Source organism: Mytilus trossulus, chromosome 7 (genome assembly GCF_036588685.1).
Source record: "Mytilus trossulus isolate FHL-02 chromosome 7, PNRI_Mtr1.1.1.hap1, whole genome shotgun sequence".
Classification (NCBI taxonomy): Eukaryota; Metazoa; Mollusca; class Bivalvia; order Mytilida; family Mytilidae; genus Mytilus; species Mytilus trossulus.
In genome coordinates, this window is record NC_086379.1 from 43,222,244 (window position 1) to 43,234,994 (window position 12,751).

Genomic DNA, 12,751 nt, shown 5'->3' on the forward strand with positions numbered 1-12,751 from the left:
CCAGACGCGCGTTTCGTCTACATAAGACTCATCAGTGACGCTCAGATCAAAACAGTTCAAAAAGCCAAATAATTACAAAGTTGAAGAGCATTGAGGACCCAAAATTCCAAAACGTTGTGCCAAATACGGCTAAGGTAATCTACTCCTGGGGTAAGAAAATCCTTAGTTTTTCGAAAAAATCAAAGTTTTGTAAACAGAAAATTTATAAAAATGACCATATAATTGATATTCATGTCAACACCGAAGTGCTGACTACTGGGCTGGTGATACCCTCGGGGACGAAACGTCCACCAGCAGTGGCATCGACCCAGTGGTGTAAATAGTTATCAAAAGTACCAGGATTATAATTTCATACGCCAGACGCGCGTTTCGTCTACATAAGACTCATCAGTGACGCTCAGATCAAAACAGTTCAAAAAGCCAAATAATTACAAAGTTGAAGAGCATTGAGGACCCAAAATTCCAAAACGTTGTGCCAAATACGGCTAAGGTAATCTACTCCTGGGGTAAGAAAATCCTTAGTTTTTCGAAAAAATCAAAGTTTTGTAAACAGAAAATTTATAAAAATGACCATATAATTGATATTCATGTCAACACCGAAGTGCTGACTACTGGGCTGGTGATACCCTCGGGGACGAAACGTCCACCAGCAGTGGCATCGACCCAGTGGTGTAAATAGTTATCAAAAGTACCAGGATTGTAATTTCATACGCCAGACGCGCGTTTCGTCTACATAAGACTCATCAGTGACGCTCAGATCAAAATAGTTCAAAAAGCCAAATAATTACAAAGTTGAAGAGCATTGAGGACCCAAAATTCCAAAACGTTGTGCCAAATACGGCTAAGGTAATCTACTCCTGGGGTAAGAAAATCCTTAGTTTTTCGAAAAAATCAAAGTTTTGTAAACAGAAAATTTATAAAAATGACCATATAATTGATATTCATGTCAACACCGAAGTGCTGACTGCCAGGCAATGGGCTAAGCGCGAGAAGGAAGACGTAGACACTCTATCCGAATGGATAAAGGCAGTGATGTCCTTAATACAAATCAGAATTAAAAAAACTGAATGGGTCCATCAATGCCCATGCTACGTCAATCTTTAAAGACCCTAATGTTGCTAAACACCTATCCGACCTCCATGATGAATATGTTGTTGTCCCCGCAGACAAAGCCCCAAATAACATCGTTTTTGTCTGTAAAAGTCATTACATTAATTGCTTGATAAACGAATTAGGTATAGACAATTCACTTGGAAACTCAACATATACCCTCACGACACTTGCCAAAGAGGAAATCCTGGATAATCATAGGTCTGTTCTTTGTTCCTTTGGTATTTCAACCAAAGATGAAGAACTGGATCTTCCATCACTGTATTGGATACCTAAACTACATAAGTGTCCTTACAAACAGCGGTATATTGCTGGGTCTTCCAAGTGCTCCACAAAGCTCTTTCTAAATTATTAACATCCATTTTATCAGCAATCAAAGACGGGCTTCAAAGTTATTGTGAAACTGCCTATTCTAGAGGTGGCGTGAATCAGATGTGGATACTTAAAAATTCCAAAGATCTTTTAGAGTACATACAATCTAACATTCTTTCATCTTGTAACAGTATTAAAACATTTGACTTCTCTACTCTTTACACAAGTATTCCACATTCCAAACTTAAAGACAAATTAAAAGAGTTGGTATTACTTTGCTTCATAAAAAAGAATGTCCAACGTAGATACAAGTATCTTGTCTTAGGGAGGGATAAATCCTACTTTGTAAAGAATCACTCTGATTCAAACAAAAAATTCTCTGAAACCGATATTATCAAGATGCTTGATTTCTTGATTGACAACATATTTGTTACGTTCGGAGGACGTGTTTTTCAACAGACTGTCGAAATTTGGTGACTATGTGGAACGCATCTATCCAATTGAATTGGAGATAAAGGATACTACAGATACAGTTAAGTCAGCTTCATATCTTGACTTACATCTAGAAATTGACAATGAGGGTCGGTTGAAGACAAAACTTTACGACAAAGGAGATGATTTCAGCTTTCCAATTGTGAACTTTGCATTTCTAAGTAGCAACATTCCAGCAGCACCTGCATACGGGGTATATATCTCTCAATTGATACGATATTCCCGTGCTTGCATTTCCTATCATGATTTTCTTGATAGAGGGTTACTGCTCACAAGGGAGCTATTAAATCAAGAGTTCCAAATGGTGAAGTTGAAATCATCCCTACGTAAATTTTACGGACGCCATCACGAGTTGGTTGACCGTTATGGAATAACCATTTCACAAATGATATCGGATATGTTCCTTACGTCGTAACTACAATCCCCTTCCCTTTCATGAATTTGACCTACCGATTTAGACTATTTATCGGATTTGTAATCCCATAAGCAACACGACGGGTGCCGCATGTGGAGCAGGATCTGCTTACCCTTCCGAAGCACCTGAGATCACCCCTAGTTTTTGGTGGGGTTCGTGTTGTTCTATGTTGTGTCATGTGTACTATTGTTTTTCTGTTCGTCTTTTTCATTTTTAGCCATGGCGTTGTCAGTTTGTTTTAGATGTATGAGTTTGACTGTCCCTTTGGTATCTTTCGTCCCTCTTTTAATTCAATTGTGCACCTCTTATTTTGATTTTTCGAAAATTCATCAGTTTTCTATTTGCATGATAAGGACTTTTCCACTACGTACCTTATTGGGTGGTACCCGTTTACTATACGCAACTTTCAAAAACTTACCATATATTAATAAAACTATGGACTTTAGAAGTGGCGGGGTATAATTTCGTTAATTCTTTCCTCAATACCTAAAGTTTTTATACAAAGCTTTCTCTATCTATTTTTGTTATTTTCAAAGAGACAAGCTTGATGTATGTTATCACTAATTGGTCAACGGCTGACGGTGTAAATAGTCTTTAAAAATACAAATGTAATTATTATTATAGTTAAGGGGGCTCGCGGGTCTAAATCAAAAATTTTATTTAATATAGGATTTCTCTATATTTTTCTATAAATTAACTTTATCTTATACCTAGTAGAAAAATGAAATAAAAAAATGGGGTCACCGTTCATTTACGCTCACAATCTGCCTTTAAAAGAAGCATACATTTTTGTTAATGTACTTTTTTTCTGTTGAACTAATAGGAGAAATATTGGTAATATCGAAATAAAAAAAGAACTTAATGACAGAAATTGCTTAAATTTTACAATTATTTAGTTATTGTACAGCTTATTCGAAAACAACAATAAAAAATATAGGTCACCGATGAGTTAAAAAAGATATTTTATTTTTAATGCCGAAAAATGGCATTTTTGCACCACAGGGAGATAATTTGGAGCTTTTTTTAATTATCTAAATTTTAAAAGTCACCTGGGGCCAACATGTATCGATTTTTTTGGAGTAATTCTTTTACCATAAGATAAAGTATCAACTAATAAGGGTAATTAATAAAATTTGTAAAGAAAAATAAAGTTAACGTTTAATTTTTTTCTGAAAATCTTATACCTGCGAGCCTCCTTAAACAGATAACTGCAACGACACACTAATACAAAGTCCACAAGCGAATCATGTATTGCTTTTTAGGCATTTGCAGATGCGGATTAAAGGGGGGGCCCACCTTTTTGAGAAAAAAATTAGTTGCTTATATAGGGAATCTCTGAAGCGTGACTAGAGCGGGCCCCCACTTATACAAATTTCTAGATCCGCCACTGATTTGATTTTAAATAAGACTGACGGAACAAAAATGTAATTATTTTGCCGTCTGCAAAAATCATCAGAAATATATTTGTATTGTCTGATGAAAGAAATTACATGTTATAGTTCCATGGACACTATCATAATATCAGAGACATTTAATACATTTGTATTATATGTCTCTGATAATATCAAATAGACACGTGATCACACGTATATACCTTCAAATTGCCGTTGTTTTATCCTTCAAAATCACGACTGGTCATACAGACAAAAAAATCTGAAATCGCTTCTAGAATACAGTCAGTTTAAGACTGATCGTACAGTAATTTATTTTGGGATCCTCAAGTTAATCATATTTTTTTATTTGAAATACGAACATTCTACTTAAATACGGTAAGAATATTGAAACAGTATATATCTACACTGTGATTAACGTGCTGTCATTATTCCTTTTGTGTTTAATGTATTGTGAGTACGGGGTTCAAGCATTTTTTGATTTGTTATGGTTAATGAGAAATCCCTTCTACTTCGAAGGGAAGAATTCGAAATAATACTCTCGGTTTTTGTGAGAGTTCGTATTGCTGATAAATTATTGTTTAATTGACAGACTAGCTCTTAATTTAGAATGCAAAGAAGTAAGTGTCTAAGCATACAAACCACTTCAAACATTATACTTTAAAAAGTGTATTTTCTATTAAAAACATCAAAATAAAGTCAGACTATTAATGTTTATACGATTTTATCTTTATCTTTAGATATAATTATCGATCTTAAAAATGAGGAACAGATTAGCAAGTCTTACAAGGGGAGTTAATTTCCTATTTTTATCTGCAATTTATAGGTCATTATCACAGCATATTTCAGTAAAAGTCATCCGTGTACACACATGGAACTGACAAGTGTGAATTTGTGATAGTTTCAAGTAAGAGTGAATCAAAAAAACGAACTTTTCCAAGAAAAGTAGAATACAATGGTCATTAAAAGAGAAATTGACAGACTAATTTCGTAGTTATGTTACTCGGAAATTTGTTGTCTTCCGTTGTAGGTTTGACTAATAGAGTGTCCACGTACCGATAACTCTTCCGAGAAAAGTCAACCCTGCGGAGGTCATGGCATCTAAGGTTGCCACTCAAACAATAAGCCAGGGCCTGAAGAGAGCCAAGCCAATATTATCGGTTGACAAAGCAGACGCAAAACGCCGTGTACTAAATCTCTACAAACAATGGTACAGGCAAATCCCGTATTCAGGTACGCTTTGGTAAATGAAATTTAGACTTGAACTGCTATAAGTTACTATTGAAATAGGATAGTTCTAGTAGATATCTTCACATAATTTCTATTATATAGTTATATATATATACACCATCTTCTTGCCTTATATGTCATGTACTGTATTACAATGCTAGATTAGAACTGACGAGGAAAGTAACACCAGGCCACAGGCAGCTTTATTTTGAAGCGGTATCGGGGTCGTTCAGCTAGGCAATATTCCCCGATCGGGAGACAGTGTCCATATCTGGAGACAATCTCCCGATCTGGAGACAAATTGATACAAAACACACCAAAGATCATGAATATAGTCAGATGTATCTCGATTTGGAGACAATGTTAACATGGTCATGATGGTTAATGTCCAAATCAGGATAACAACCTTTAAATTTGAATACTACATGTAGTTATACTAGTTATACACTGTACATTTAAAAGTTTTCTGGCTACTTCGTACATGCAGATAATGAGATATGGTATTTTGAAAAAGACATATATATTAGATACGTTTCCTCTAAAATGACAGTATGAAACCAACCTTTATTGTTGGGAGAAAAACAATTTTCTGTAGTTATAATCACAATTATATGATTAATTATACAATTTGTCATTTCAACCTCAGGGGGGGTGGGGACACTTCAGTACTTAATTTATATTGGGGTACATACCCGTAGCCAGGGGGTTCGGACGGACCCCTCCTTGAAAACAAATAAGCACTGTTAAAGTGAATGTTCTGTTTGAATTTGGACTGTTAAAGTCGAGTTTGTGAGTCCAACAAACCCCCTTTGGAAATTCCTGGCTACGGGCCTGGGGTATTGCTAGCATTCTGGTACCCCACCCTTATCATAAATGTATAATATAGATCTAAAGATGTATACCTTTTCATATATTGAGTTGGTAAAATTGTAACCTTTAACCGTATTTGGTTGAGGTTCATGGGGTGTGTTGGAAAAGTGGAATATTTAAAGATAAAATTTTATTTCATATATACATGTACATCATGTACATGTAATTGGAACTTTAGACCTTATCATTTATTTGAGTAATTTCTGATAGTTTTCCAGTCCTATTCCCATATTTTCAAGTTGAAAAAAAAACATTCCAGTGGCAAGTCCTATCAACTATGTCGTTCGCCCTGATTAAATGTTGGCCCTAGGGTCATTCGCACTGAGTTTGTTCGCCCTGATAGTCAGTTCGCCCTGGGTTAATTTTTTCTCAAATAAAATAGTCAGCTTGGATGGGTAAAATTCAGTTTGAAACTATGTACGTAAGCAATTCTCATTTTTTTGGTCATTTCCCGTGTCCAGCAAGACCTCATTTCCCGTTTTCACAACACAAATATTTGACTTTCACGTGTCACGCTTACAAAAAATCAGCAATCTTGCATCACGCTTAGACCCCAATGAGACCCACTATACTTAAAAATAAAACAGGGCGAACCGACTCGGGGCAAACAGGTATTGGGGCGAACCAGAATCAGGGCGGACGGACCCCGATTCTTTTGAAGCCAAGGTGGTCGAGTGGTCTAGCGCACTGAATATAGTGCAGGCAATTTGGTGACACGATATCTCAAAAACATGAGTTTGAATCCCAGCGAGTGAAGAACAAAAATATGCGAAATCGCCTGCACTGTAGCCGTCCCACTAGACCATACAACCACCTGGGCTTCATAAAAATGAAGCTTTCGGTGGCCAGGTGTTACCTTTCCACGTCAGTTTTAATCTAGCATTGTACATCAGTACATGATATATAAGGCATGAAGATGTTATTCTTACCGATCAGCTAAATTATCTATAGTAAACTTTACTGCCAACTTTTGAAAATGCCCATGGGGGTTTTAGCGCGCGACAACAATTTCAAAGTTTAAAATTCTTTGCGACAACTATTTTGCGCATGCTGTTTTGTAGTCTAGAAAAAGTGTTAGATTTGCATGACTTGTAAGATGAGCTTACATCCCTTTTTTTAAGTTTATTTGCATGATTCTAGTTATTATATCAGCAGAAAATATGAACATTTAGCTGTAACACCAGGAATTATTTTCATGTGTAAGGATACTAAATAGTTGTTGACTTTTCCAATTTAAAATAATACACAAAGAAGGACCTTTATCCGTTTGGGAACAACACATAGGGGTCCCCCCTCAATGTTAGGACATTAAAAACCACTTTCTAAGTACAAATGAGCACACATTCATATTATTTGAAGTAACTTTTCCCAAAGAACTATTCATCTAATGATCTATCTGGTATTATATGGTCAACACATGTCCAAGAATTTTGATATTTTCTTGGCCTTATATCTTTTTTATTATTCAAAATAATAGGAATCTTCATTTAGAAAAGCTGTTCCAAATATAATGTCAGAATTTCCCATTTTAAAGTTAGTAAATCTACATTTTTCTATTTTATTTTTTACATGAGTGACCCCTTGACTAAGATTAGTCCCTCATTTAAGGGATTCCTCATGTTGATGTGTGGGGGGGGGGGGGGGGGTCCATGTGAAAAATAATGAATACTACATTATACTTTAAATGATTGAATACATAAATAAAATTATGTTACAGCAGGTGTACATGTAATTATTTGTAAGCAATTTTTTTTTTCATTGGATAAAAATACATGTTCATTAACAATCTGTGCCAAACTGTTTTATGGTTTGTCTGACCGAAAAAGAAATTTGACATTTTCTACCATCATGACCATTTGATCAACTAAAAAATCTGAAAATTTCTGTCTGACAAAATGATTTTTTGTCTGACATTTTGTCGGTCAGACAGTGTTTGGGATACACTGCTTTTTACTTTTAACCAGATCATATGTTAGCCAGTTTTTTTCCGACCAATGACCCTGAAAAAGGCCTCTTTATGAAGTCGAAGGGTTAAATACTCCTATTATCAAAACTGTAAAGCATTACATAATGTACATTGACTGACATAAAAATGATGAGGTTATTTAATGTTATTCATCTTTGCTAGCCAAGTGATACAATCCACTCCCCCATCTTATACAATTGGGTTTATTTATGAAATTATTTGTTTTTCATTTCAGTGCAAGAATATGATCTACTGCTTACAGAAAAAGACTGCAGGGATAAACTCAAAGAGGAGTTCTTGAAAAATAAGAATGTCACTGATATACGAGCAATTGACTTATTAGTTATTAAGGTAAGGCATAGGAACATTCAGAGCTAAAAAGTACACTTGTTTGCTCGTAATGTGTTCAAAGAATTCATCAAATGGGCAGGAATTTGTCTTTAGATCTCCTTATCAATATCATGACCAACAAAGGTTTTATTTAGTTTGCTTGCCTAGTTTATTAGAAACTGCTAAATCTTTAGATTAAAATTTATACACACATTTCATCATTCATCCAATTAAATATAAAATTTTATATTAACAGACTGAATTTCATACAATTTTCTTTATTCATGTTTTTTTTACAAATTGTGACTTGGATGGAGAGTTGTCTCATTGACACTCATACCACATCTTCTTATATCTAATGAAGTTTAAATGTTATTTTTGAGCAAATGATCCAAAATTTGTTGAACAACAAATAGATCTTACAAAAAATGATTGTGTTTAAAATTTTAAAAAAATGATGTTTTTTAAAATAGCGCTATTGATAGAACTAGTTATTTGGTAAAGATATAACCAAACAAACCTAATAAAATAGTTAAGCCAAATAAAAGTATTTAAAAAAAAGGATCAAGAAAAATTATAAGATTCCAGAAGCCAAAAAAAATTACAAAGGAAGTGTAGGTAAATTAGGGTCATGTAGCTTATTTTCTTGCCACAATCCAAATAAGCAAATTCATTACAGATTCCTTTGTAAAAGTTACATTCTGAGTTATCTCCTCTTCCATGTCAATGTTGTAAAATTTAATCAAACAAAAGATATTCCCTATAAATTGTAAAAATCAGTCTTAAAAATAGATAAAACACTACATTTTCTTCATTTGGATGAGAAGTCTCACAAATGATTTACAATCTTTGCTCAAATTTGCACATTTCATTACAGAACTAGACAGTTTTTATATTGCTACTTTACAATCCAAGATGGTGGAATATTTTAATATGCATTGTATTATTTTTTAGGGTCAAATGGAATTGAGAGAGATCAGTAACATATGGAAACAAAGAAATCATGTGATGATGTACTTTAAAGACACATGGAACGCTAAACCTAGTGACTTTTTGTCCAAGTTTTATGAGGGACATCAGTGATGAGATTTCTTGTAGGATTTATGAATATACATATTATTATTTTATGAATATAGTTAAGAAAAATACAGATGTTTGTTGCTTACTTTGACTTGTTTCTGTTTTTAACTTACTTGGCCAAAGGTTGTTATTGATTGCTCCAGTTAAAACAACTTAAAAATTCAGGATAATAACTTATAATATATTGATTGGTAGTTTTGAAATGTGTGTGGATTGTGAGAAGGTTTAGCAATTTTAGACAGTAAATAAAGCTTTTAAGGTGATATCAAAAACCTAAACTAAAATTAGTTTGGTTAATTTAATTTTATCGAAAAAATATAAACAAAATTGAAACTTGAACTTCATACTTAATCAAGAATTTCATTTGATAAAAAGCAATTTGCCAAACCCTTATTTTGATCATCAAGAAGCTTAATATTTCCTGTACAATAGAATGTGATTAAAATGTTCATCTGATTTTTACTGAGTTATATCCCTGTAGTGTTACAGTTAAAGTTTTGTTACATAATTCACATCGTCTAATGTCTGTGTAGTTCATTGTAAAAATATTCTAATACTTTATGGTTTCAATTTAGCTTAAGTTATAGCTTTGTGCTTCAAGAAATCATAGGGCAATGTGTAAATATTTTGTGGCTATAATTTATAAAGTTGTAAAAAAAAAAATTTGTTTGGGGCTTCGAGTAGTTTGCAACTTACTTGAACATTTTTGATAGGTTCATTGTAACTTCCTTTACAAAGTAATAGACTATCTTCAAAATGCTACCCTTAAGTTGTTGGAAAAGTATAATCATTATCTTGATTCTTTTCTTACTACCGATTGTGTTTTGCATGCAACAAATGCAGCCACTTGGATAGTGTGAACAATTGCAAAGACCTTATAAATATAATGTTCCATCACCAAAAGGGGTATGACCACTTCCCCTCTTTTTTCATCAGTTAGACAGGGTCTATTTGGATAAATAGCTAAAATGGAAGAGTTAAAATAATATACCTGAGATTATCCATCAAATTACAAATTCCTGTACCATGTCAGAAATATGGCAGTTGTTATCAAATAGTTTGTTTCACTGTTTGGTGGCATTTGGTTTTCTTGCTCCACAGTATTCCTGTTGTTCCTTTGCTTTCCTCCTATAATTGATGTGTTTGCTGGGTTTTGGTTTGTAACCCAGATTTGTTTTCTGTCAATCAATTTATGAGTTTTGAACACAGGTATACTACTGTTGCCTTTTAAAATATTAAATGTGAAAAAGGGTGCACATTTCTGTTTAAGATGATTTTTTATTGCAAATTTTACATGTTTAATCAATTTGTAAAGCTATGGCTCAAACCCTTTAAGAAATTTAAGTGGGAAACAAGGGTTTACTGTTAAACGGACAATAACTTTTACATACAATGTTGTGTATGAATTACCTCCCTAACACTGCTTATAAATTATGTTTAAAGAAATAATGTATTATCTTGTATTAGCTGTCAATTTATTTTTAGAAGTTATTATTTTAAAAATGCTGATTAAGGTATATTAATTTTAGCCATGACTGTATGTCATTTCCTATTTTAAGACTTTTATGATGTATCAAAATGGGTAATTATGGTTGAAAGCTTCATTAGAATTTTAAATGAGATTACATACCTTGAGGGAAAGATTTTTATTTTTTAAAAGGGGGTTGGGTTGAAAAAAAAATTGGGGGAAGGTAAACAAGTAATTGTTGAAAGGGGGGGTGTAATTTGCAACAGCAAAGTGTATTGCACAATTAGGCCTTTAGTTTTTCTCGTTTAAATTGTTTTACATTTTCATTTCTGGGCCTTGTATAGCTGACCCTGCAGTATGGGCTTTGCTCATTGTTGAAAGACTTTCGGTGACCTATGGTTGTTTTAAAATTTCTGTGTCATTTTGGTCCTTTGTGGAGAGTTGTTACATTGGCAATCATACCACATTTTTTTTTTATATTGAAAACGACATGGATAAAAAATAAAAAGACAAACAGACAAATAATTGTACACCAAGACAAAACATAGAAAACAACTAAAGACTTAGCAAACCAACACGAACGTTACCCTACCAAAACTGGGGATATACTCAGGTGCTCAGGAAGGGTACCGGTAAGCAGATCCTGCTCCACATGTGGCACCCATCGTGTTGCTCATGTTATTACAAACCTGGTAAATAGTCTTAATTCGTTTGGTCATATAAATATGTCTTAAAAACAACCATTCTTATAAATTAAACAAAGGGAGAAATTGGTACTACATTTGTTATTGCCTGTAACGAAAATGGCATAATGCAAGACATAACCCTTTTCTGTATATTTAAAAAAGAGGGAAAAAAAGATACCAAAGGGACAGTCAAACTCGTAAATCTAAAACAAGCTGACAATGTCATGACTAAAAATGAAAAAAGACAAACAGACAATTAATAGTACACATGACACAACATAGAAAACCAATGAATAAACAACACGAACCCCACCAAAAACTAGGGGTGATCTCAGGTGCTCCGGAATGGTAAGCAGATCCTGCTCCACATGTTGCACCTGTCGTGTTGCTTAGGTAGCACTCCACAGTTAGGTGTGTAGTTTCGCATTTTGGCCCCTGTGGTTTTTTAAAATATGAGAGCAAGTGTGAAATAAAATTAATTTTTGGATAGCTGAGCACTAAAATAGCCTTCTTATTGGGTTTATATGAACATCAAGATTATGTTATGCATGTAATATAGGCTGTTTTCTGTATGACAGTCCGTATTTGCATGCCCATACCATACATTGGTCCGGGAATTATTGTAATTTTTTTTTCCAACTTTTTGTCGCACAAACTTTGTGATTAGATTTTACGAAAAAATGAGGCGAAAGACACCCATTTTTTATTTGATCATAAGGAAGATCAATGCAAACAGTTTCTAAAAAGGTATCACTCAAAGGCATTGAAATTCTAGTTTGATCCAAATTTTGGGGGGATATGTGACATGTTTACCCCCCTTTTTACAATATCTTATTGTAAATAAATGCAGAATGTTGCCATGGATACACATAAAAGGAACTAATTTTCACCCTTTTAACTTTGAAAAATCAAATCTATGGAAGATACTGATTACATACATATGCACATGTACAACACAAACAGTAAGGTTAATGTATTAGAAATCCAGAAATAGGAGATGATAAAACATTTTGTGGCTCATTTTTAATTTTTTTTTCTAATTGTGGAGCGCTACCTTATGTGATATCAAATCCGGTAAATAGTCTTATTCAGTAGGTCACATTCATGAAAGGGAAGGGGATTGTAGTTACGACGTAAGGAACATCTCTGATATCATTTGTGAAATGGTTATTCCATAACGGTCAACAAGCTCGTGATGGCGTCCGTAAAATTTACGAAGGGATGATTCAGCATTTGAAACTATTGGTTTAATAGCTTCCTTGTGAGCAGCAACCCTCTATCAAGAAAATCATGATAGGAAATGCAAGCACGGGAATATTGTATCAATTGGGGATATATACCCCGTATGCAGGTGCTGCTGAAATGTTGCTACTTAGAAATGGAAAGTTCACAATTGGAAAG

General features: G+C 33.9%; 1 protein-coding gene across 1 annotated transcript; it reads left to right on the forward strand.

Moving 5' to 3' along the window:
- The first annotated feature begins 4,757 nt into the window (after positions 1-4,757).
- LOC134727052 (NADH dehydrogenase [ubiquinone] 1 alpha subcomplex subunit 6-like) lies at positions 4,758-9,266 on the forward strand. The gene is made up of 3 exons (XM_063591438.1): positions 4,758-4,953; positions 8,022-8,137; positions 9,071-9,266. Exons 1-3 carry the CDS (start codon positions 4,815-4,817, stop codon positions 9,197-9,199), a joined length of 384 nt encoding a protein of 127 aa, XP_063447508.1. The 5' UTR covers positions 4,758-4,814; the 3' UTR covers positions 9,200-9,266.
- Positions 9,267-12,751: the final 3,485 nt, after the last annotated feature.

Coding starts and splice junctions, on each gene's coding strand:
- LOC134727052 (XM_063591438.1), top strand. CDS start 4,815: ATGGCATCTAAGGTTGCCACTCAAACAATAAGCCAGGGCCTGAAGAGA. Junction 4,954..8,021: donor CAGGCAAATCCCGTATTCAG/GTACGCTTTGGT, acceptor TTTTCATTTCAG/TGCAAGAATATGATCTACTG. Junction 8,138..9,070: donor TTGACTTATTAGTTATTAAG/GTAAGGCATAGG, acceptor ATTATTTTTTAG/GGTCAAATGGAATTGAGAGA.